The 27,655-nt window shown below is 35.7% G+C and overlaps 1 protein-coding gene across 12 annotated transcripts in view; it reads right to left on the minus strand.

Moving 5' to 3' along the window:
- The window catches only part of CHD9 (chromodomain helicase DNA binding protein 9), a 217,931-nt gene that overhangs the window by 43,830 nt on the left and 146,446 nt on the right, over positions 1–27,655 (minus strand). For all 12 annotated transcript variants that reach the window (XM_078062741.1, XM_078062744.1, XM_078062743.1 and 9 more), the window contains 11 exons: positions 25,027–25,270; positions 21,509–21,685; positions 20,061–20,204; positions 19,685–19,940; positions 18,373–18,583; positions 15,930–16,125; positions 13,262–13,429; positions 12,371–12,550; positions 6,317–6,427; positions 2,057–2,253; positions 1,390–1,589 (listed from right to left, as the gene is read on the minus strand). In XM_078062741.1, coding sequence (XP_077918867.1) covers positions 1,390–1,589; positions 2,057–2,253; positions 6,317–6,427; positions 12,371–12,550; positions 13,262–13,429; positions 15,930–16,125; positions 18,373–18,583; positions 19,685–19,940; positions 20,061–20,204; positions 21,509–21,685; positions 25,027–25,270 — 2,084 coding nt within the window. The remainder of the gene's footprint in view (positions 1–1,389; positions 1,590–2,056; positions 2,254–6,316; positions 6,428–12,370; positions 12,551–13,261; positions 13,430–15,929; positions 16,126–18,372; positions 18,584–19,684; positions 19,941–20,060; positions 20,205–21,508; positions 21,686–25,026; positions 25,271–27,655) is intronic.

Raw genomic sequence — 27,655 nt, forward strand, 5'->3', positions numbered from 1 at the left:
CCCCTTGGCCTCTACCTACTAAATGCTAGTAACATGCTCAAAGCAGCGACAACCCTGAATGGTGGCAGGACTGGGCGCAAAATCATGTCTGGTTGAGGACCCCACTGGTTTATACATAGCCTCTCTATCCACCCCCCTTTTGTTTGTTGAAGAAACTAGGACTTCCGCCTGTAGAATTGATCAAGCATAATGCCTTATTTTTTTTCTTTCTCTTTATCAACATGTAAGTGCAGTTTCAAGGAAGAGGGATATATTTGTGTCAATCTTCCATCTTTACCAGAATTCCACTCTTCACATTACTAATTTCATTGTCCCCTATTACGACAGACCGGTGACCACCCTAATCCAAAATAGGTGCTTTCTGTTCTTCTCCATCTCAGCACTTACTTATTTCACAATACTTATCACATTCTGTAATTATTTATCTACTTTCTTATTATGTCTGTCTACCTGGCTGGAATGGAAAGTTCCTGAGCTCAGGGATCTTGTTTCTTCTCTTTTCAGTACCTTGCACAAGAAGAACATAAAAGGCACTGTAGCAGGTGTTTGTTGATTAAACAGAACAAAACTGTAACATAGATTTCAGGGTGTAGTAATCTTTTTTTTATCTTTACAGAAAATTCAATTACTTTATGCTATGTAAGAATTACTTTATGCAGAAAAGAACATTTTATTAGAAAGGATGTAGAGAAAAAAGTACTTATATATATCTCTGACAGAACTGTAAATTGGTATAGCCATATCTGGTGGCAAATTAAAGTACTGATGAAAACTTAAAATGTATATCAATGTTTCCCAACTTTAATATATATACTAATTGCAAAGGAACTTGTTAAAATGTAGATTCTGACTCAGTAAGTCTGATGCCTAAGATTCTGTATTTCTAAGAAGCTCCCAGGAGATGCTGATACTATTAATCCACAGACAACATTTTAGGTACTAAGGATGTATAAATGCTATACCTCAACAATTCATTTCGTGGTATGTATCTTAGTGAAAGATTTATTCACATGCAGAAGGATCTTCACTGAAACTTGTTTGTCAATTGTCTAAAAACTGGAAATGTCCTAAGCTCCCATCATTAAAGCAGATGCTAAATAAACAATATCCGCACTATGAACTACTAAAAAGGAGTTTTAAAAATGAGATAGATCTACATGATTACAAATGGGAAGACTGCTGAGATAACCACCTGCAAACTGATATATGTTTGATTAACAACCCAACTGCATGTAAAGCTGTGTGTAAAACCCAAACAGAGAAGTTGGTATTTTCTAAGTTGGAACTTGAATGGAGAGTGAAGTTTAAGCGCTCTTTATATAGGGTACTATGGTAGGTGCTACCTATATAACTAAAAATAAATTTAAAAAGAGGCAAGAATCTTCTTACCCAGATGATTCTGTAGTTCTCGTGTCTGCCCATCTTCAGTTGGAGTAATGAGATCCCATATGAAGCCTTTAATTTTCTCATCTCCTCGGTAGTGAACAAGGCAATACGCTAAGAGGGCTCGGCAAATTATTTCTATATCATGCTCGTTCAGCTGTCTCTTAAAACGGCCGTGAGACAGAATCTCTCTCCATCGGCCCCATCTGGTTAAAAAGGTATATTTACATTAATATTGAGTCAAGTTCTAGAGAAAAACAGAGCTCATGGACAAAAGACTTGAAAACTGCAAAAAAAACACATGTTGTCATTAATAGGAATTACCTAATAAAGTCCCCCTGCAATCCCCGTAAGTAAAATGCAGAGCCATGGTAGAGTGATTTCGAGTGTATCTTATTCAATAATGGATAACAAGATTATCCATTTTATATTACTAAATATGCAAATCTCAGAACAACAAGGAATTTGACTTCAGTGATACATTTATAATTTACAAATTAAGGATATTCCATCATTCTGCTAATAAATATATGTTAAACATAATAAATTTAGGGAACTTTACACAGATTTTATTGATTCTAACAAGATAAAAAACAATACAGAATTTGGTGTATGTTTTTTGTAATTTTATATAGCAGACTACTAACAAGAAACATTAAAAACAGTATTTTACCCATAAACTAGAAGATTCTTCTCTACTCTAAAGCATTCAGTTCTTCCATAGCCATTGGAACGGTCACAGGGTCTCCGGAGTTTGGGTTTTTCATCTCCTTCACTTTCGGCTTCAGATAATTCAGCCAATTCATCTTTTGTGGCACTAAAGGGTCTTGTTTGTTTCCTAATTCTTGGAGTGTCAATAACCAAGCTGTTCTGTAAAATTTAACAGCTATTACTTGAAGGTCATTTTACTATTTTGCTTACAACAGTGTCTTTACATTTTCACCAGGACCCTGGGATCATGACCTGAGCGGAAGGCAGACGCTCAACTGACTGGGCCACCCAGGTGCCCCAAGGATATAAATATTTTATAGATCCAGAAACATGTTTTAGTCCTTTTCCAAAAGAGTTATATTAATATACAAAAAGCAAGGTAGTAAGTGTATAAACCTTACCATGTTCATTCAGTTTAATTCATTCAAAACAACTTTTAAGTTGATATGCTTTTTACCTTTAATGAGAAGTTTCTAAGTTAGAAAGATATACTTTGAGAATATGTAAAAAGTCTGCTTCTCCTTCAATCTCATCCACTAATTTTAGAACTCATCAATGGATCTTGTCTGCTACAGTTACGGCTGTGGTAGGTCAATGGTAGGATTTTTCTATCTCTTACTCCTTCTGTATTTGTTAATCGGCCTTCTTCAGTAAGAAAGAGTTGTCCCTTTGCCCTGCCCCAGCTTCTTTAAAAACAAAAAAATACCCTAACTGTATTTTTTGAGAAAATTTTCAAACATCTTTTGCCCATAATCTTGAGATTTTGATGTGTTTCCTTTTTTCCCCTATTTTTAAAAGATTTATTTATTTGAGAGAAAGTGAGCAAGCAGGAAGAGGGGCAGAGGGAGAGAGAGAATCTCAAGCAGACTCCCTGCTGAGTGCAGAGCCCAATGCTGGACTTGATCCCAGGACCCTGAGATCATGACCTGAGCTGAAATCAAGAATTGGGCTCAACTGACTGAGCTACCTAGGTGCCCTTGATTTTAATGTGTTTCTGATCACCTTATATTAGCTTTCATATAATTAAGATATTAACTTTCATGTACACTTTTGTTATAAGTCTCACCAGTCTCACTGCCTTTCTATTGTCCATTATATACTTCTTAGTCTTATATATTTGGGTATGCCAATCATTTCCTTTGTGATTTCTTTTTAATTTAGAATGTTTTCCCACAAAGTATTTGATAAAATAGAAATCTAGTTTTTCTATTTTTTCATGCTTTCAAAAAATTTTATTTTATTTTTTTTTAAGATTTTATTTATTTATTTGACAGAGAGTGAGAAAGCACAAGCAGGGGGAGCAGCAGAAGAAGAGGAGGAAGCAGGCTCTCTGCTGAGCAGGGAGCCCGGTGTGGGGCTCGATCCCAGGACTCTGGGATCATGACCTGAGCTGAAGGCAGATGCTTAACCGACTGAGCCGCCCAGGTACCCTACTTGCAAAAATTTTTTAAAAAATTTATCACTAACTGGAGTTTACCTGGTATAGAGTATATCATTATAATGTCCCCCCAGTGCTAACTCAAAGTCCTAATCACGATTATTAACTAATTCCTTTTTCTCTAATACTATTTCTTTATTAAAACTTCTTAATTTGATCTTTTTCTGTTATTTTATTCTTTGTTCTTTATATCTTTTTCTCAGTATCATGCTGTTTTAATTATTGTTCCTTTATAATATTTTAATATGGTTTAACATGTAGTAAACAACACTAGTTTGTCTTCTCTGTACTTCATTTTCAGAAAAACTTTAAATTTTTTGGTGAAATATAAATAAGAAAATGTAATTATACAAGCATTAAATGAATACGTGCTTACATAAGTTTATTTATATATTGCTTAACTCTTCAGGGTAATCTTCAAGGCCCTATGATATGACCCATACCTATGGTCTCTGACCTTGCCTGTCACCTCCTCACTAACTGCCTACATTCTGCCACAACATCACTTCTATTTCTGGAATACACGGAGCTTATTTCCACCAATGGCTCACTGCCAGCCCCTGTACCTTGAAAGATTTTCCTCATGTCTTTACATTGTTGGCTCTTTCTGGTCATTCAATCTCAGCACAACTGTCCCCTCAGTGACCTCCCCTGACCACCTGATTTCATGCTGTCTCCACACCTCCCAGCATTCTCTACCATTGACTATTCTATCTTCTTCACTCTCTGAAATCATCTTACGTATGTGTTTACTTCTGTCTCACCACCAGAATTCGTAAGCTCTATCAAAGCAGTGGTAGATTTGTCTTGTGGACATGAGGCCTATTGTGAGAAAGGTGCTTGACTTACAGTGTGCATAAATGCATAGGAGTGTCTGTAGATCCCCAATATATCCTTTTGAAAAATCATAAACAAATATACTATAAGCATTGTTCTATATCCCCCTCTCCTTTTTTATTTTTTTTTTAAAGATTTTATTTATTTATTTGATAGAGCACAGCAAGAGAGGGAACACAAGCAGGGGGAGTGGGAGAGAGAGAAGCAGGCTCCCCGCGGAGCAGGAAGCCTGATGTGGGGCTGGATCCCAGGACCCTGGGATCATGACCCGAGCCGAAGGCAGACGCTTAACCAACTAGGCCACCCAGGCGCCCCACCCCCCTCTCCTTTTAAATTTAACTGTTTTGGAGGTCTCTATGGGTCAGTAGTACATAGGGATATACATGATTATATTTACTTTTGCATTAAACAGGAATGGATGTATTAATCCTCTATCATAAGCGATTTAGCTTCAAGTTTTTTTCTAAAACAAAAAAATGTGGCAATGAGCATCACTGTACTATATTATCACTGTACATGTATGACTATTGCTGTAAGACAGGTTCCTAAAAGTGCATTTAATTTTCTTGACATTCATTTTTCCAGGGGAACTTTAGATATTATCTGGTTATATGAAAAAATTGTTAACATTTTGATTTGGGTTGCATTTCTGTGTTTAAAAATTCTTAAAATGTTTAAAATATGTAGTTTTCAATTTCCAACTGAGAAATCTTCCAATTAAATTTGATAATTCACTTTATTGAAATCATACACATGTGTCAGTAGGTATACCCCTAAATGTTCTATATCTTTTTTTTCTACTGTGAATAGATGTTTTCTTCCATTATATTAACTGTACTTCTGTTAGTACTGATATTTAAGAAGGCTCATGGCATATTTATCTTTCATCCAGTTAATTCATTGAACTCATTTATTAATTTTAATAATGGCTTCAAGATTCCATTGCTTTTTTAGACATATAAATATGCCATAAACGATGTTTTATAAATATCTTTTCAAATTTACTTATTTGTTTCATATAGAATTACTTATATTTCTGAAACATTAAATAGTAATGATTATGTATGGCAGTGGTGTTATTTCTCACTGTAAAGTTTTACATTTTAAAAGGCTGTTAAAATAGATCCCATGCATCAATGCTTAATATAAAATTCTTTTTATCATTTAGCCATTATCTTGATAATGGATAAGTACCACAAACATTGATTCCTGTACAATAATTAGACAGGTGTCTTATGAAGTAAACAGTTATGTTATTATCAGTTCTACAAACTATACTTTAGCTTTTTGGTCCTTTCTTAACCCTCAGGGAAGTTATAAAAGAAACAGTTTAAAAATGCCACTTTCTTGGGGCGCCTGGGTGACTCAGTCCTTAAACATCTGTCTTCGGCTCGGGTCATGGTCCCAGGATCCTGGGATCGAGCCCCACATCGGGCTCCCTGCTCCGCGGGAAGCCTGCTTCTCCCTCTCCCTCTGCCCCTGCTTGTGTTCCCTCTCTCGCTGTGTCTCTGCCAAATGAATAAATAAAATCTTTAAAAAAAATAAAAATAAAAATGCTACTCTCTTGACTGCTTTTTTCCCTCCTTTTATATCTGACTGGATCATCATTAATGGGGGCAGACTCTAAGAAAACAAAGTTAAAGAGCAAAATCAAAGTAACTGATGATTTAAAGACATTTTAAAAATTAAAAAACATTATAATTTTAAGAATATAAATATCCACACTTAAACTTTCCCTGTATTACCATCTATCACGGCAGATATCAGAGATATTAAATTGAAGCAGTGTCTGGCTCAATAGGTGCTCATTCTAATACCCCACATCAATTTATTTATGCAGATAAATTTCTTTCAGTAAGTACACAGTTGAATACCTTAAAATATTACAATAATATTACCAAAGTATCCCAACACGTAATTTTTTTTTAAAGGGAAAGAAATACTTACTCTTCCACTGATGGCATCTATATCTATTTCTGCCTTCTTAGCCCATTTTTGCCAGAAGTTGGGATCATCTAAGGAAATATCTGTCCGATTCCCAGATGCCACAAAACTTGCCTGAAATACATAATGGCAGTTTCTTAAAATGTTATGAAGCTTAGAGGAAAATCTATCACAGTATATTTACAACATTATCTCTTTACATTTACTGGGGATAGAATCTGAATTCAGCATACACACATACATTCAAAGGATGGTCCAAATGGGATCGCCTGAGACGGAGCACAGCATCTGCTCAAGGCAAAAGGCTCACCTAATTAAGAAATTAGGTTAGAACAAGAATTTCAAACCTGCTTGCCCTATACAGTTCATTTCCTGGTATACTACTTTATTTCTATCACATTTTTAGACGGATATGCCTCCTAAGGAAAATGTAATACAGGATATGAGAAAAAAGTCACTCTCTGTCTTTACATTAAAAATATTTTTCCTTACAACAAAAATACTGCAGTCATTGTAAAAATTTAAGGATTATAGAGGAACAAAAGAAAATGTAACTGATTTACTTTCTTAAATATTGTAGAAATTATACAGTCTTTTGTTGGAGCAAACTTTAGATATCATAGCTCAACACTGGAACTTACAAATAACCATTACTTGCAACTTTAGTTCCTGAAAATATAAATGCCACTTGAAAGAAAGTCATCAAAGTGCTTTATAAAAATGAAATAAGCAGTGAAGATACATGGTGCTTTAAAAAAGAAAAGAGCCTGAAAAACGCATGGTAACACTTAAAGAATTAAAGGGAAGAATATAGTCACATAATTTTCAAAAGAGAATATAATTGGTAAATGGCTTTAAGATAATGCCTAATTATCTGGGATATAATCAAATGATTAAAATCTTCATTAAAAAACCCATCTTGATGGAATTTTAAAATGCAGAAAATTACACATTAAAGAGATAATAGAACGGCTATAAGCAAACAAGCCATTTATGACATTCAAGAAGTCTGAAAGTTTGAACACTGGGAAATTGATGATATGAAGGAATTACTGATCGAGATTATGACCTGAGCTAAAGTCAAGAGTGGGATGCTCAACTGACTGCATCACTCAGGTGCCCTGATAATTTTATTTTTATTATTTTATTTTAATTTAAAATATTTTATTTATGTGTCAGAGAGAGAGAGAGAGAGAGACAGAGAGAGCAGCAGGCAGAAGGAGAAGTAGGCTCCCTGCTCAGCAAGGAGCTTGTGTATAGCAAGTGTTGAAATATTATAAATGTTAAAAATGTGCATTTTGCTGGCATTTTTATGAAACAGAAGTGTGGAAATAAATGTTTTAATGAAATGAATTTAAATTTCCTTTTTTTTTTTTTTTTGCTTGCTCTAAACTATAGCTTTAATATTGTGAAACTACTAAAAATAGGAATTTTTTTTTAAATAGTAATTTTTAATTTGTTGAACTGATGAGTGTGGTAGGGTGAGTAATAGTTCCCAAAGATATTTAGTTCCTAATTCCTGGATCCTTGTGAATGCTTATGGCAAAAGGGACTTGGCAGATGTGATAAAGTTAATAATTTTTAAAATGGGGAGATTAGCCTGTATTATAGAGGTGAGGCCTAAATATAATCACAACTGTTCTTCTAAGAGGAGAGGAGGTAAAAGGCTATGTGACAACAGAAGCAGAGACTGGAATAATGTGGTCACAAGCCACGAAATGCAGGCACTTGAAAAAGCTGCAAGAGATAACAGACAGATTCTCCCCTGGAGCCTCCAGAAGAAACCAGCCCTTCTGACACCTTGAGTTTTAGCCCCGTAAGACTCGTTTTGGACTTCTGACATCCAGAACTATAAGAGAATAATTTGTGTTGTGGTGATTTGCTACAGTGGCAACAGGAAATAATACAATGAGACACCTCTTAATGATAAACCACTGATTATAAAAACTTATGTCCAACTTAGGCTAGCTTAATAAAATGAAAAGTAGTAGCCATCATCATCGGCATAAAAGTACCTGATGACAATCAAAGTGTTATGACTGAGTATAAGGAACAGACATTTAACTTTACTCAAGTAATTCCTAAACCATCAGGGGACTTCTATTTGTTAATTCAGAAATGAATTTCTCATAAATGAAGACACATGACATCCATACTTTCAAATAAAAATACCGAAAAGTTCACTGAAGTTCACAGGGTTTTATTTTATATTATAGTTTCATTTCATATATAGTTTCATTGATACATGCTTCTTGAGATTTAACAGATCTGGCAAATGAGCATCTGCTTTACATGAGCATTTAATATGAAAAGCCATTAAAGGAAAACAATTAGATTTTTGAAGTCTAGCTTATGGTTGCTAACCTTAAAAAAATTCTATGTTGCAGTAGATAATTGCTTTTATTCTGCTACCAGGTAACTGCTGATAATTAAAATAATTTACCTGGAAGAAACTATACTTCACAATCCAATAGCTCTTGTTATATTCATTATAAGAAAAATGATAAATTTACTTTTCAAATAAAATAAAAAATATTGGGGTGCCTGGGTGGCTCAGTCGGTTAAGTGGCTGCCTTCAGCTCAGGTCATGATCCCAGGGTCCTGGGATCGAGCCCTGCATCGGGCTCCCTGCTCAGTGGAGAGTCTGCTTCTCCCTCTCCCTCTGCCTGCCTCTCTGCCTACTTGTGCTCTCTATCTGTCAAATAAATAAATAAAATCTTAAAAAAAAAAAATTTCTAAATAATTCTAGATGCTATTGTTAAATGACATATAACCTATTTTCAAGATGACTTCCAAAATTCTCAAGGACCGTAATGAATTAATGCCTACAGAAATAAAATGCCTGTTGTAGAAGATGTCATCAAGTACAGGTATATTGATTACTTCCAAATGTTAAATCTTAACATCCCAATTCCTCTAAAAATATTTTTCTTTAAATGTTTTCCCTCAATCATTATATCCTTTTATTATTTACAAGGGAAGACTTTTTAAATACAGAAATCCATCTTCCTACATCAGAACGTAGCAGAAGATAGCGGGCGTCGCGGAAGGGCCCTTACAAATATGAAATCCACTTAAGCCTGATACACAGACTGCTTTGTTTTTGTGAATTAAGCAATTCAAAGTCTTGTTCTCTACCAGGAAATAAAGAAGTCAGACAAGAAAATTTTCTATTTCCAGGATCCACCTGATTGCCCTTATGAAAATATCTCAAAACAAGGTTTAGGTGATAGAACCACTTATAAACGAAGCTACCAATAATGAGTTGTACTTGATGGATATGTACTAAGTCTAAATAAATAGTCTTATTATGTACTCTGCTCCATATAAATGGCTTTTTATAAAAAACTATTTGATAATGCAAAGAAACAGATTGGAATTACTTCATTTATCCAAACCACTTATAACAATTAAGCATAGAGGAAGTCTTTGGAAATTCCGGGGACCGTATAAAATACTATCAACTTTGCATGTTCGGTGCCACTGCACAGTGGTGCCATATTCTAATATGCCAGATGTCCACTATATAGTGGCATTCGCTCGCAACTGTGGAAATGAACAAATTCCAAGACAACCACAGGCCAGCTCTCTGGACCTCTTCATCGACTGAAGCACCTCTTCAGTCAGCCCTCTTTTCAAATACAAGTTACTCCATGGTCTGAGGGTTTTTCAAATAGAAATTTAAATGCTTAAGTATTTCATATTCTTACAGCACAGCTGGTTATGATTAGAGTATACTTGAATAAAATAATACTCATATAGCACTTTATTGTAAAGTAGAAGAGGCCAAGCAAGATTATGACGCTCTCCTCTTTAAAGACAAGAATCTTAAGGGTTAATTGTCCAAGGTCACTCAGCTTATGAGTCAGAATTCAAACTCTGGTATTCTGGCTTTCCATAATGATTCTCACTGACACTGTAAATGAGGAAGCTTTGGAATCACCTGTGGTCATTAAACACTTTACACATGTCTACATTAATTAAAATAGAACAAATCTTTAAGGAGAGTATCTCTAGGCACAGCATAACCAACAAAGGTGATTTCTGTACTATGTACACAGTGTGTTGACAACTTGGGTAGAGCCAAGGGATCCCAAGAAAACAAGATTTCTCATGAAAGAAGTTAGAGTCCAATCGCGACCAGTTGTAGTTCTCAGCCTTATACTTCTGCAGTATTCCTTTTGTTTCCACAATACTACTTTCTTCTGATTTATTCTCTGTGAACTCTCAAATCTGTATGTGTATCCTAGGCAACTCTCCTGGGCACCTCCTACTTGGATTCCCTGTAAGTGCCACAAATACAACAGCCCCCAGTATTTTGTTTTCTCCACATAAACTTCCTTCTCTTGCATTCTCTATCTTACTTAAGGATTCCATGACCCTCCTAGGTATTTGAGCCAGAAGTCTTCAAGTCCTTTTTGACTCCCCCTTCCATACATTTCTAACTGGTCATCAACTCCTGTTGATTCAAGTGGTGCTCCACTATCCCAGTTCACCCATCATATCTGATATAAGCCTCTTACCTGGTATCCCTGCCTCCAGTTTTTCTCCTTTCAAACTCATTCTCTACACTGTTGCTAGAGTTAAACTCCTAAACTGCAGTCATTATGTCCATTTTCTGCTTGAAGGGATTTAAAAGCTTTTTAACTGCCTCAGGATCAAGTTCAAATTCCTCAAAATGGAATTTTTTTGAGCCCTTCACAATTTGGGTCCCTAATCCTTTCATTTTCATCTCCATTTAATTCATCCTGTGCATCTATACATGCCTGTGCCATATTCCTTGAAATCTTCCTTGTAGTTTAGGAACACATGACTCATTTCTTTTTTTTTTTTTTTTTTAAGATTTTTATTTATTTATTGAGAGAGAGAGAGAATGATAGAGAGCATGAGAGGGAGGAGGGTCAGAGGGAGAAGCAGACTCCCTGCTGAGCAGGGAGCCCGATGCGGGACTCGATCCTGGGACTCCAGGATCATGACCTGAGCTGAAGGCAGTCGCTTAACCAACTGAGCCACCCAGGCGCCCCACATGACTCATTTCTGTGACTCTCCTTGTCACACAATGAAATACACGCTTCCTTCAAGACTCAGCTCAGACGTGATTTTCTCTGCAAAGGCTTTCCTGATTCTCTGGTTCTTCTATTTTATGCAAAATTAATCATTTTCTTCTTTACTTTTTTTCAGCAACTAGAATCCTCTCATTCTAGTATTCCCAGCATATAGCAAAGTACCTGACACATGATTTCATTAGTTTGCTGAATGAATGCAAGAGAAAAAATCTTCACTGGAAGATGGATACTACTCTGGGTGTATTGTCTATACTACCCGCTCTAACACAGAGTTCTCCATGCAGATAAAGAAAGACTTCTGGAGTGAAAGTGGAGAGGGGGTACAGAAAGGAAGTGAAGGGGAAGAGAGAAAACCTGTGTGAAGCAGTGCAGGTGACACAGAATATTGCAATAAGAAACTCTTCAAATGAATACAAGATACAGGTTTACCCCATATCTCTTTGTTAAAAAAGAGGGGGGAGGTGAATATAAAGGCAATTAGTAAACTTTTGAAATGTTTTCCCAAAATAAGGTAGAGTTATTAATACTTCCTTTCCCAAAACACAGATTTCGTTTTACCCTCCCTAAATTAGATTTAAGTACTTATTAGAAATCCTTTCTCTTCTTTAAGTACTTTAAATTATAGTCAGTTAATGTAAGATGATTTAACCTCCTACATTATTACTCACATCTTACTCAGGCTTCAGCATATATGTTCTTTAATTTCTAAATCTGATTTTAAATGTTCTACTCTGATTAATGCATAGAACTATTTCCAGTTATTACACTTACTCCATTTCACTAGGATCAGAAGAGTACATGTGAAATTTGATATCAGAGGTCAGAAAAAAAAAATGAAGGAAAAGAATATATTACCTTCTGCTTTTTTAAGCTAATTCGCTTTATTTAAACATTAAGTAGATATTCTGCAAACAATTAAGAGACTAAGAGAGGGAAATTTTTTTAGTCATAAACATTACTAGTATATTTATAAAATATCATTCACTGTTACCTTGGCAAACGTTGACCCACGTCCTTCTGACTCAATTGTAATAGTTTTTGTCCGACGTAGTAAAATTTGATCTATATCCTCCTCACAGAATTTAGAGCCTTCATCTTCTTCCTCCATAATGGCACCATATGCACCTCTTCGAAGCAGATCTTCTATTTCTTTTTTGGAAAGCTGTTGAATCTAAAGAGGAAATAATTTTGGTAACAGTATTATTTTGAAGTTCCTAAAATGAGAAAGCATCCCTAAAAATTTTCAAAGTACACGGAGTCAGGTTTAAACTGCATTTGGGGTTTATGATATATATACAAGAGAGAATTCTCTGAAAGAATACACTGAAGTTGTTGACTTCTTTCTTATTATCTTTAAAGTAAAATTTGCCATGTGCCTCTAATAGCTTCAGTTACGACAAAGCCTATGGGGCAGGTAACCTCTCAAGGTTCTTTTTAGTACTAGGATTCTATAGCTGTTGCAAGCATAAGATATAAGACAACGATCTTGAGTGGAAAAAATGCCAAAAAATATCACATAAAACAAAACAAAGCCAATGCCAGTAGTCTGACACACACAACAATTTGAAAAGCTGTTTACAGAAATAATGCAGAAAAATTCACAAATTCTGCTTTGCTATGCCATGATACAAACATCCTAAAAGCAGAGCAAGTAAGTTCGGCCTTGAAAACGTTCTTAGAATTCACAAGCACTGGAGCAACACAGGCAGAACAGAATTCACAAGCATTAACTAAATACAGGTCTATTCTGAAATGCCTCCTTATGTGAAAGTATCTATTTCGTGTTCAGTATGGACCAAAATTAAATGATATACTACCTGAAGTTAAAATTAAATGCAAGTAAGAACACAAACACTTCAAAGTGAAAAGAAAATATACATACACCGCCAACGTTACTTTCTCTTCCGCTCATGCTCTGTAACACTGCCTTGTCTAGACCCAGCTTCAGACTGGCTCGGTCAAACATCTCTCTCTCATATGAGTTACGAGTTACTAGTCGGTAGACTTTAACTGCTTTATTCTGACCAATTCTGTGGCAACGAGCTTGGGCCTATAAAAAATAAAGTTATAGATTCGATTTTTTTTACAAAGTAGCACAAAAGGGATTACACAAAAAGCATTTAACAACAGACTGTCTCAATGGAATGTAAAAGTATGAAAGAATTTTTAGAAACTCTTGCTACTGAATTAGCTCTAACCTTTTTCTGGAAATTAAGGTAGTGCTTACTAAAATGAGAAATGATTTCACAATCAGCAGTAAGTTAAAATTTAAGCTTATATTTCAGAGAATATGAATCCATGAAGAATTAATGTTTTTTAAAGAGGGTATCATCAAGATAACTTTAGACAGGAATGTAAACTCTGTGAACAGATTATTTTTAGCTGCTGGCAACTCAACCTTTAAACTTAAAACATAACCCTGAATTTCTCAAGTTTTTTCTACTACATTATTAACAAACTTTTCAATACATTTTAGTTAAGCTGGGTAATTTGGAGGGGGATAAAAACTTAAGGTGAGTATCTCTGGAGACATAATTTTACTTACACAAAGAAAGAACTAGTTAGTTAATATGCATACATATTGGAAGTAGAGACCTCAGAAATTACATAAGAACTTTGTTATTATTTTTTTTTTTCCAGAGAGGGGGAGAGGAGGAGAGAGAGAGAGAGACAGGGAAAGGAGGGAGGGGCAGAAGAAGAGGGACAGAGAAAATCTTAAGCAGTTTCCATGCCCATCGTGGAGCCTGAGGCTCGATCCCACAACCCTGAGATCACGACCTGAGCTGAAATCAAGAATGGGACACTTGACCGACTGAGCCACCAAGCGCCCAAGCCACCAAGAACTTTATATTTTACCTTGGGGTTCTGCAAGACTTAAAAATTTATGTTTTAAATTTAGACTCCAAAGGTTCCAAGGAATCAGTGGTCTTTCTCCCAAATTGTTAATCACCTTCCCATTATCTTCAGAAGACTAAATTATAAATTGTGGCTTTAAAATTTATAGGTGGCATTGATGCTATACTCTTTGCTGACATTTTTACTCTATCATACATACCCTTTGTGCTCTTTGCAACTCAGAATTGTGCGTGAACAACCTTGCTCCGGGTCTAGGGAAAGTATAAGAGGCCAAATTTTTCATTAGTCTATGAAGACTAGATCTACATTAGCAGTAAGTAGGAAAAACCAAGTGAGAAGAAGAAGTTGGGGAATCTGATACAGTTTTTCCAGTTCCTCCTCAGGTTCTATCATGTGATTTTATTTTAGATTAACTTTTAGAACATCAAATGTGCTGCCGGCGGTGTAAGTATAAATATGCACCCAAAAGGCAAATATAATTTGGGTTTATCCTAGAGATTGGTAAACTACACCCTGTGCACCAAATCTGGCCTGCCAACTATGAATGGTTTTTATACTTTTAAGGGACCATAAACACAACAAAGCACGTGTGGCAGAGACCTTACGTAATCCACGAAAGCTTAAAATATTTACTAAATGGCCTTTTACAGAAAGAGTTTTGTCCCTGGTTTAATCTATTAATTTTGGATCTTTGACATTTTGAACTCCATTACATATAGTTACACAAATGAGAGGTTAAAACCTTATTTTTTTTATTAAGTCAGGTATATCTCAATAACAATTTACGATATTTGGTATTATAACTACTTAAAGTACTAATATTGATTGCAATACAATAAAGACTACCATGAACAATAAAAGAAGAATTTCTCTTGATCTTTAGGTTCTCATATCTTTCCTAGATGCTTATCTTCTGCAAACTTTGATGCTATTTCATCACTCTACTAATATTAATATTCCTGTTTCTATGAGGTCCAAGTACTGTCTTAACTTAGATGTATATCTTAAATTTTTACAGTATTTCATAAAAAGGCATAGTCTATTAGGTCATAATTCCATGCAGGCGATATTATATGATGACTGAGGAGATGAAATTAGGATAAGTGCTTATTTTTCAGAAAGTAAGATTCTGAAATTTTTATTTATTATAAAGAAGTTATTCTTTTTAAAAAAAAGATTTATTTGAGAGAGAGAGAAAGGGAGGGAGGGAGAGAGAGAGAGAGACAGAGTGCATGCTGGAGCATGTGGGGCAGGGGAAGGGCAGAGGAAGAAAGAAACTCAAGTGGATTCCACACTGAGTGTGAAGCCCAAGGTGGGGCTCGATCTCACCACCCTGAGATTAGGACCTGAGCCGAAACCAAGAGTCAGACACTTAACCAACTGAGCCACCCAGGTGCCCCACAAAGAAGTCATTCTTAAAGCTTAGGCCTCTCTCAAATTTACATAATATACTTCAAACAAATATGGTACTCAAGTAGATAAACTTACTTAGAAGATACATGATCTAAATAAGTATATTTTATTGTCATTAAATTAAAATTAAGATAATTTAATCTATTTTATTTGGCAGAGATATTTCTTAGGGAAACATACTTGTTGGTTTGTTCAGATAAAAATGAAAGAGGTGGAGTATCAAAAACAGTTCTAGGAATGACAAAAGAAATTTAATTCTTTCAGCCAAGCAACGTATTTACCTGCAGGTCATTCTGAGGATTCCAATCAGAATCAAAAATTATACATGTATCAGCAGCAGTTAGGTTGATGCCCAACCCACCAGCTCGGGTACACAGAAGGAAAACAAATCGATCTGAATCAGGTTTACTAAATCGATCTATAGCAGCTTGTCGAAGATTCCCTCTGACTCTTCCATCGATTCGCTCATATAAATATCTATCAAATGAAATGTCATAAATTTAGATGAATATAATGAAAATAAAGACACACTCTATCAAATGTAAAGTCAGTCTCCTTGCAACATTGTTTACTATAAAATTAAGAAGCAATATCATCCCAACTAGTTTCTGTGGTTTTATAATTCTCGGTGTTGGTGGTAGGGAGGAAATACAAAGTAATATAAAGATACAAAATCTTTGCATTCCTGGTGTATAGGTAAAATGCCATCACAATGAATATCATTTTCAGAAGTTGGAATAAAAAAAACACGCAAAAACTACCTTGCTGATCTCATTATATAATGACTTTTTTTTCTTTTTTACAAAAAGCAAAGACTTTCATAAAACTTCAAGATGCCTACCAGTATTTCCGTCTCAATCATGTTAATCTCTCAAGATACACTTTTTTTTTTTTAAAGATTTTATTCATTTATTTGAAAGAGTGAGAGAGAGCGAGAGCAAGAGAAAGCACAAGTGGAGGGGAGGGGCAGAGGGAGAGGGAGAAGCAGACTCCCCACTGAGCAGGAAGCATGACATGGGGCTCAATCCCAGGACCCCTGGATCATGACCTGAGCTGAAGGCAGACACTTAACTGACTAAACCACCCAGGCACCCCTCTCAAGATATACTTGATTGTAAACTGTATAATCTATCAAGGGCAAACTAGAATACTATTTTTTTTTTTCAAGATTTTATTTATTTATTTGACAGAGAGACAGCAAGAGAGGAAACACAAGCAGGGGGGGTGTGAGAGGGAGAAGCAGGCTTCCCGCTGAGCAGGGAGCCCGATGCGGGGCTCGATCCCCGGAACCTGAGATCATGACTGAGCCTAAGGCAGATGCTTAACAACTGAGCCACCCAGACGCCCCCAGAACACTAATTTTTTTTCCAACTTTTTAAATAAGTGCTTATTGAAGGATCTGAAAATAGTAATAAAGCTTTTTACCTCATTTAACAAATTTTCAAGATATTAACAATATTTGAAACATTAAGAATTTACTTAAAAAAATCCAGTTTTCTAGATCATTCCAAAACATGCTGTAGAATGCCAATTCTTTAGAGTCATTACTGTTAAGCAGTTAACTTTTAACTTCTTTTATCTTTCCTCATTTATGTAAAATTCAGAAACTGATAGACATTAATAAAATTAAAATATATAAAAATTCAGGAATTAGAAGAGGAATACACAGGATATTTACCACTCCTCTTCTGGTTCAAGACACTTCTTTACACATATAATTTATTAGAGTTTCAGAAGGAGCTCACTGTTGTCTCCAGTACCTATGATATGGGATGTGACTTCTAATAATGTGACATTAAAGAAATTTGGGGTTTTCCATGAAATTCATCTTTATCTTACAAAGTTCTTTGTATCAGGAGATAAGAAGTAAGAATAACTATTTTTAGGAATACTGCAATCTTATCTTCCTTATATGATATGCAGTTGAGAATAATATACATTTTGGAATTAGACTAAAAGAGTAGAACACTGACACTAAAAACAGAACTAGAAATAAATAAAAAAATGAACTGCACAATTTCTGATAATCTAAATTAGTACAGACCTTTACTTATGTATAAGGGTCAAAATCTGCTGAACCAAAATCTACAGCTACATCTTTAGATTCCCTTTTAGAGTAATATGTTGGTATCTGGACCACTAATGTTCTGAGAAAGTAACCTACGATAAATATACTATTTATCTAGATACTAATTAAGACAATACTGAAGACTATCTTATTGTCATGCACCAAAACAAAACCCCACATTAAACAAATGAGAAAAGACTGAAAGCATGAACAAGTGTCAAATGGTATATGGTAAGAGTCAAAGTGCAGCAAGTTCAGGTTCTAATGACAATAATGAAAGATCTGAAAAGGTACTGAACCACTTTTCTTATTTTTGAAGATGGTTATAAGTTCATTTAAAGTGTCATTACTGCACGATTTACAAATCAAGTAAAACGAACACTAATAAACCCATTCCTAGGTCAACAAATACTTGTCAATTTACAAAGTTTTCTTAATCAGTCTCCTTAGCTCCACCTACTGTTTGCAACATACGTAGGTTAGAACACCTGACACATAATCCTAAACTATCTTTACTCAAATGTAAATGGGCTCTTACCTACATAAAGAGAAAGATGTGCATAAAGATGGGTTACAGTACAGTGATGCAAAATCCTTAATAGCATATATTTAGTGTAATTCACAGTATAATTCAGTAGATGAATCATATGCCTTACCTTTTATGAATGAGATAGTCCTCCAGGATGTCAAGGCAGCGTACCATCTGAGAGAAGATGAGCACTTTATGACCTCCGGCTTTCATTTTGGGAAGCAATTTATCAATAAGGACCAATTTACCAGCAGACTGGATCATTGCTTGAAGATGAAAATCAGAAGCAGCTGGATTATATGTATCTCTAAATTCTCCAAGTATTTTCTCCTCAGCACCTGTCAAAGAAACATTAAGAATCAATGCACAGATGCAGGAAACCCCAGTTGCTTTCTTTTTAAAAAAATTGGAATTAGTGCTCCTCTGTGCTTCTGTAACACATTAAAATTTTCTGATGACAGGTACACTGTTTTTATTAGAATTATTTATGTTTGTGGCTAAACACCCATCAACACCAGACTATAATTCCATTGAGGATGTGGACAATGTCTTAAAGCATCTTTTTGTCTCTCCAGACCTCTGGCATAATGCCTTATACAAATTTACGTTTGATAAATGTTTAATGAATGCTATTAGGGAAAGAATTAATGAAAATGTGGTTCTAACCTACATGAGTAAACATATATTTTTAAACAAACATCTATTATTTAAACACCAATACAACAGTGATCATCACTGAAGGGTGATCATAATTAATCTTGATGTGTCTATGGGTATCCTGCTGGCCATCGAAACAAGGAAACAAGGACAATTAAAAGGAAAGTCAAGTTATAGGTCTTTGTGATGCATACTTCCTCCAGAGAGTCTAATCAGCATTAAAGGCTCTCTACCTTCTCTCCACCCATCTGGTCATTAAAGAATAACAGTATTGCAAGAGAGTGAGTTATAGGGCTAAGAAACCACATGTCCTGGATAAAGATGGGAGTATATTCTCAGGAATGAGTGAAATGATACACAGAGAGAACACTAGCAAAGAACCTAACAAGACCTTAAAAAGTAACATTACTACAGCCCAAAAGCTGAGACACTAACCGGAGACCTGGACTGGAAAGAGACCAAGGAGGAAAAAAAAGGAAATCCAGAGGCCCAAAGGTAGACTTTGTTGCCTTTGCCCAGGAGGAGGATTCAACTGGAGAAGGAATTCCAGTCGCCATTAGACTGAATGCAAGTCCTGCTCCTGTAACTTGGCATGTGATTGATCATGAGGCACCCTGATTCTGAAACACTTCTACCCCCTCAGAGCACCAGACTGGGGAGTTGGAGCATCATTGCCTTTCCTTCTAACAGCCAATGCAGCCGTAGTGGGTTTTTTTATGTTTTTTAATTCATGAGTATTTGTTCAAAGACGTAAGTATTTGTTTGCAATCCTTTCTAGCTACCTTTGATAAGATATGGATGATTACAGCACTTCCTGAGCTCCATCATGGTATTGACCAAGTTAGGGACATTAGTCTGCCCTGCTCCTTTGGATAAAAATGAGAAGTTTTTCTCCAAAATAGCCCGGTAGTATTTCTTCTGAATGTTAGTAAGTTCCACTTCAATGATGGTTTCTTCCTTTGGTGCCAGCTTCTTTTCCACATCTTCTTTCAATCGTCTCAACATCATCGGCTTCAGAATTGCCTGAAGTTTCTGCACCTGCATAAGAAAATGATGAAAAGATACATAACATGTATGCGCATGCAGTTACAAACTCACATACACAATCACAGTGATAAGAGGTTTGATGCACTTCTTTACAAAGACCAATGAGGATACCTGTTCCTCTGTTTTCAGATCCCCAAATTCTTGCATAAATGTTGATTCAGAAGGAAACCTTAAAGGTTCCAAAAAGTGAAGAAGACTGAATAGTTCTTCTACTGTATTTTGGAGAGGTGTGCCAGTCAGAAGCACCTTGTGTTCCTACATAAAGCAAGAATAATTCATGTCAAACACCACAGACTAAAGTTATATGAAAGCTGACGTAGGTTATTAAATGTTCAGTGTTTCAAAAGCAAGTATTTTTCTAACCATAATTTCAAGAGTCAACTCAAAGTACATCTCTACTCATGAATCTTCATTAATTTACTTTCTCAATCACCTTTTAAAAACTCTGTATCATTCTTGTAATACCTCACTTTGCATGCTATTTTTACCTATTCAAGAACGCTTTTAAAAGAAAAGTTCCAAATAATTAAGCATATTTTGGATTTTCTCAAAGAAACAGGCCTTTCAAGAACAAAGAAGGTATTTGTTTCTTTTATACATAACAATTCTTGAGATGGTAATTTGTATACAAAATGGTTCTCATTCTTTATAATTTGGCTAATCATCACTTGACTTTTCACACAAGAATGATTCTCAAATCATTAAGGCTATAATATGAAGAGCTGACTGGAATATGCTTCTACACTAGACGTGCATTACAAATTAAACATAATAGTAATAGGAAATAAATAAGGTATTTTTAATGCTAGTACAAATTATCACTTAAAATTTAATAATATCTCTAAATTCCTAAGCTAAATATTTCTATATGTATGTGTGTATCTGCATATGTATGTGTATACTGGTAAACGTTTAGTCTAGAAAGATACACACCAATCTGTAAATATTGGAGTGGGGAGTGGAACTAGGGGTGGGCATCGATAGAAAGGGAGTAAAGAGGGGCGCTTCAATGTTCTGCATATTGGAGTTATTTGTTCAAGTGCTCATGTACTAATTCTGTGATTGTAATTAAATGAAAATGTTAAAAAATGCAAAAGACTGATTTGAAATAAGCAAACACATTAGTAAGAAGATCACTTTTAAAAATCCCATTTATTGGGCGCCTGGGTGGCTCAGATGGTTAAGTGTCTGCCTTCAGCTCAGGTCATGATCCCAGGGTCCTGGGATCAAGTCCCGCATCGGGCTCCTTGCTCAGCAGGGAGTCTGCTTCTCCCTCTCCCTCTGCCTCTCCCCCTGCTTGTTCTGTTTCTCGCAAATGAATAAATAAAATCTTTAAAAATCCCATTTATTAATTATAAACAACATATGCTGAGTATGTGGAATTTTTTTCCTTAGTAATTAAAAGAAAACAAAACACAACAAAACTCAATTACCACAGATAAAAATCGGATACACACTCTAAAAAGGAGTGAGTTTAGCATTAGCTCTCTGCCTCTATCTGGCCTTTCACTATGTAGCTAAGAAATGGCATTAAGTCATAATAATGATAAGTTACTTACCAGATTCATGAGTTTCAGACCTTCTAGAAGTTTACAATTTTTATTTTTTAACCTATGTGCTTCATCAATAATCACACATCTCCATTCAATTGCATTAAGCTCTCCACAGCCACCAAGAATCATTTCAAAAGTGGTGATGATGGCTTGGAATCTGTAAGCTCCTCGAATGATACGCCCCTAGAAATTTATTATCAAATACAATAATTTGCTAGAATGTCATCACAATTTTTAATTCCTGTCAAATAGCATAAAAATACATCTAATGACATCTGTTATAAAACATTTTCCACTGGAATTTTTATATATGCATACACTCCCTTTAGATGAGGAATTTTAGCATTAAAACTGTATTAAATTGCAGTGTTTTCAAGAATAATGTAAAAAACTGTGCCAACACAATAATTTATAATTATATTCAAATAAGTATTCTCTGATAAAATGTTTTATACTTTTTAAGAGTTATAGTAACAATTTTAGATCCAGAAAGAAATGACCATTACAAAATCTGGACAATGAAATTTCAGTTTTAATGTTTATTAATTTTTTCCATGAGTTTACACATACAATGGCAAATAAATAGTTACTATCAAAATTAGCCACCTGAGTAGTTTATTCAGCAAATATTTATTGAGTGTCTATGTGCCAGACCCTGTTCTAGATGTTGGAGATACAGCAATACACAAAACAGACAAAAATAATTCTCCAAGTGGAACTTACAGTCCAATGTTTCAAATGCAGAACATAGCCGTTAAGAAAAAAAAGCAAATTAAAAAAAAGGTTAGAAAGTGATAAGGGCTGTGGAATAAAATAAAACAGGGATAAAGAATAAGTATGGGGTCGGAGGTGACCACTGCAATTTTATGGATTGGCTGGGAGGCCATTACTGAGAAGTGACATTGGAGCAAAGTCCTGAAGATGAGGGAGAAAGCCAGGTGATACCTAGAGATCTAGAACAGAAAGCATTCTTGGAAGAAGTAGCAAGTGTGAAGGCTCTAAAGTGGGAGTATCTATGGCAGTCTTCACATAGTAAGAATGCCAGAGAAGTTGAAACCCATTGGGTCATGGAGGGGACGAAGCCATACTGGGACTTGAAAGTATGCTAAGGATTGGCTCCTTTTCTGAGCAAGAAGCTACTGGAGGGTTGTGAGACAGGAAGTGCCATGATTTGACATGTATTTTAAGAGTCCCTTTGGCTGCTGTAGTGAAAATAGTCTGAAAGAGGCCAAGGACAGATCATGGAGACCAATTAAGGGACTGTTGTAGTAATCCAAGCAAGAGATCATCATTGGAAGTCATGAGAAGTATTCAGCTCTGAAGGTATTTTGAAGGTAGAGCCAATAGGATTTGCTGACGGATAGGTGTAGAGTGAGATAAAAAGATGATTCAAGTTTAACTGTAAAATTTTTTAGCTTGAACAATTAGAAGGTGGTGTTGCTACTTACTACAATGAGAAAATTCAGGATTCTGGACATGTTATGTTTGAGTCGGCTAGTAGATAGGAACAGCTGAATAGGCATTTGGAGAGGACTTTGGACTTCAGGAAAGAAGTTAGAGTTGGTGATAAGATTTCGGAGTTTCTAGCAGTATAGATGGTACTCAAGTTATGTGACTGAATGAAATCTCTGATGGAATGAGTATGGATATAAAAGAGTCTGAAGACTGAGCCCTGGGGTCACCCCCAAGTTTAGACAGGGAAGATAAGAAGGAACCAGTAAAGGGAGCTTCAGAAGGAATAGGTGGTAATATAGGACAGTACAAAGTCCTGGAATCCAAGCCAAGAGAATATTTAAATGGGACTGAAAGCTGTAAACTATCAGGGACTACGAGAGGTTAAGAAAGATCATGTATTCTGATTTAGAGTTTAATTCCTACCAACTTAATTAGATTAATTCATATTGATTATATACAATGGCCATTAAGTTGAATAACAGATCTAGTAGAATACTATTAAAAAAGGCATAAAGTATAAGTCTAGGGCATTTATACAGTTCTAACAACTGGGGACAGAATGCATTCAGTTAAAGTGATATCACAATGTTCAGTGTTTAAGAACAAGGGCTTTTGAGTCTAAGTGACCTGGGTTTATTAATCCCAGTTTTGCTGGGATTTGTTTATACCAAACTCCTATGAGACATTTATTAGAACTGTAACCCTTTTAAACATCTCTTAAACTCCCAATATTTAATTCTACCTTCTGTAAAAAAAAATGAGATTGAACTAAGTTAATCATAATCATTTTTATGATACCATACAGCTCTTAAATTCTACAAATGTATGATTGAGAAGAATAAAACACTATGGAAGGAAATCAAACTATAATCTGAGATGTCAGAGGCTTGAAAGGTACAAAGGTGATAGTTATAATAAAACTGAGGAATAACTAAAGGGTTATATAGATGCTTAATTTCATAGGAATGTAATTGTTTCAACCATAAAAGTAAGAGGGACTAAATCAAGTAATTCATCCATTTTCAGCTTTGAATAGGTAGAAAATCAGTTACAATTGGGAAGGAAAGCAGCAGAAGGATAGGCACATTAGCTTACTTCAACCTGCAGCATATCACATGACATTATCACATCATATGTTATAACGATCCTTATAAAACAAAAGAATTAGTGAAAGAAAAATAAAATATTAAGGTGCTACTGAGGCAGAATGTCAGGCAAATGAACCTATTCCAATTAAAGAGTATAACTTTGTGTGAACTGTTTTAATAATCTTGTTCATTATTTCTTAATAAAATTCTTAATCTAAAGTCCTATTACCACTCAAAACTGCAATTGGCACTTAATGCTTTCTAGACTTCAAGTTTCTGCTGGAAAATTCTTTATTGTAATGTTATCTCTTCATTTTATGATGTGTGTATTTAGCTGAAAAATAAGAAATCTCCTACTCGGTTTCCTACTAAAGAGGCCAAAGTAAAATGGAAAATGTGCCTTCCGGATACCGGGCAGAAGAAAACCACCAAATCACCAGAGCACTGGAATAATCAAGCCAAAGGGGAAAATAAGAGAGAGGTATGCTTGTATCTGCATACAAAACAAACCAAGTGTGTCTACAATCAAAATCCTTTGAACATGAAAGAGAACCTATGGTTTCATCTCAAGAGGCATTTAAACCCATGGTGTTCATTGAAGATTTGAATTTTAAAAATGGAGGGAAAAAACTGGAGGATGATCAAAGAGATGGGTATTATTCTAAAAATAAATTTAATGTGTATTTAAAAGCAATTAGTAAAACAATTATTCTAGTTGAAAAATTAGGGATACAATCAAATTAGTACATCTGTATAAATCAGCATACTATATAGTGAACCAGAACGTGATCCTAATTCCTTGTCATTGTCCTCCTCAGCTACTAAAGTTTATTGTAAAATAAATATGATGAATAAAGAGATTGAACTAAGATGTACGTAGGCAAATAAAATCCATCCCAAATTTGAAAATAATGAAAGCATAATAATTGGCTTTTTCAAACCTGACCTTTCAAACAACAAACAAAATCACCAGTAACACACCTGTGAGTCCCTGAAGTACATCTCATATTGCTGTATCATCTGTCTGCTAATCAGGCTCCCATGATAAACCACAACATTAATATCAGTCCATGTACGAAATTCTCTCTCCCAGTTTGCAATAGTAGAAAGTGGAGCAATAATCAGGAAAGGTCCTCTTATACCAGTCAGAAGGATTTCGTAGAGGAATGTAATTGATTGAATGGTTTTGCCAAGACCCATTTCATCTGCTAAAATGCAGTTTCGTCTGAAATAAACAAATATATTATCCATGTATACATTGGGTTTTTCTGTACACTACAATGTTTTTAAAGATAAATATACAAAATAATCAAAGATCAAGTTAAAATACTTGCATTTATAAAAACATAAAAGTTGCTGAAGTGTAGACTAGGCATATCATTTTGTATATATATGAAACTATAATTTTATTATAATCCTGCAGAGGGAAAACTATAGATTTCTGTAGCTCCAAAATAAAGATAACACCTGTCAGAGGTATGATTTTGTTAAAGAATGAAACGGCAGGAGTAAGGCAAACTAAATATATTATTTATTCAGGAAGCATTTATTAAATACCTTCTATATCTCAGGGAGAGTATGAGAAAATGGGATACAAAAGAAATAGAACATGTTCTCTGCCTTCCAGGGGCTTTTATCTATTAGAGAAGCAGACATGCAAATAAATAAATAAATAAATCATGCAATGTGCTATCATGGAAGCACAAACAAAGCACTGGTTTTCAACTCTGGCTGGGCATTAGAAGAGCCTAAAAGCCTGAAGGAAAGAGAGATACCCAGGGCTCTCCCCTACACATTATGTCAAAGTGTATGGAGTAGGATAAAAGCAGCTATAATTTTTTTTAAAAAGTTCCACAGATGATTATAATATATAGCCAGTTGAGAACCCTCAGGGTTAAGTTTATTACAGAAGCTCAGAGGAGTAAGTGTCCAACTCTGGCAAAAAGAGATGGTAGAAAAGGAGCTCTCTTTCGGAGAAGAGGTCAGTAATGGGTAGGATTTTGCCAGGGAGCACAGCAAAGGAGCAGAAGTGTAAAGAATACGATCATCACCTGGGAGACTCCAAACGTGGTTTTGAGATGAGGGTAAAAGTAGGGGGTATCACTAAGGTATGAAGAGGTCATAAATAAAGAACGTTGGACATCATTCTGTTATGCAACGGGAGTCACTTAAAATTTTTAAAGAACCCTGATGCAATTGTGTTTGTACTCTGAGGTTCACTCTGGCTCCACTGTGGATATTAGAAGGTGAGGTGACTAGAAGCTGGCCCACTAACTGGGAAAGTACTGCAATAATGCAGGAAACAATGGTGGGCACTTGGACTAAGGGAGGGGGTACTAAGAGGAGAGAATGGATTCCAAAGTTAATTATGACTTAGAATGATTTGGACTTTGTGACCAACCAGATACACAGGGTGTTTGATGACAGCCAGATTTCAGTAATCGTGTTATTCTTTTTTTTTTTTAAAGTAGGCTCCATGACCCTAAGATCAAGAGTTGCATGCTCTACTGACTGAGCCAGCCAGCATCCCTTTATTGTGTTATTCTTAACCGAAATACAAAATATGTTGGAAGAACTAGTTTGGTACAGAGGAAACAGGAAACAATAAGGTTAATTTTGAATTTTGTGCTGAAAAAAGAATCCGTGAGATAGATTTTAAGGTAGCAAGAGGCAAACAGAAATATGGGCTTGGAGTTCAAGGCCTTAGAGATAAAGATACGAGACCATGAGAATGTTATTGATAAATGAAGGCACAGGGGGTGTGGAGTATGGCTTAGGAAGAACAAACCTGTACTACGAGGAGAGCAAAAGAACACCGTTAGGAGGAAAAGCAACACTGAAAGGGCAGGCAGAGGAAGGGAAACCAGCAGACCTGCAAATCACAGGGTCTGGAGAGAGTCCCACTGTGGAAGCTGCTGCGGCTGAGAATGGGGGAAAATTTACAGAAGGAGCAACCAAAACCCAAAGCAGCAGGGACACAGCAAACTAGGGCTGAAAAATACTCCGTGGATTGGGAAATAACACGTTTCAAAGATAAGACTCAAATCCAAGCAACAGGTTTAAAGCAAGCTGGAGATGAGGAAATGGGAAGAGCTCCTGTAGGCTTTCTTCCACGAAATTACAGAGGGCTCAAGGTCACTATAGAAGGAAAAACAGAACCAAGAAGAGAATGTTTTTCCTTTTCTTTCTTGTATTTTTATGAAAGGTTAGACCCAGATTTGTTCACAGAGTGAAGGGACGGAGAGCACTAGTCTTGAGATGGCTTGAAGGTCTAAGAGTGCAGGATGACAGCTGATGCAAGTGAGGCTTTGAGAAAACTGGACGAGCTGCATGTCAAGAACAAAGGTGGTACATGAGTCTTGGTTGTGGGCAGGCACCTTTTAACTTCTGGTGCATGAGGATGGCTAAGAAAAGCTAAGAATGGAGATACATTTGTCGGCCTGGCTGTGAGGGCAGGCAAGAACTTGAACAAGCTCACCTACGGGCCCTCTCTATGGAGCAGTCACATGGGGGTGAAGAGGGTAGGGTTGTGATAGACAGCCTGAGGAACGTGCTGGAAGTTTAAAACAAGCAATGTAGGCAATGGGGAAGGGCAAGCAAAACAATACTT

This window comes from Halichoerus grypus, chromosome 15 (genome assembly GCF_964656455.1).
Source record: "Halichoerus grypus chromosome 15, mHalGry1.hap1.1, whole genome shotgun sequence".
Taxonomy (NCBI): domain Eukaryota; kingdom Metazoa; phylum Chordata; class Mammalia; order Carnivora; family Phocidae; genus Halichoerus; species Halichoerus grypus.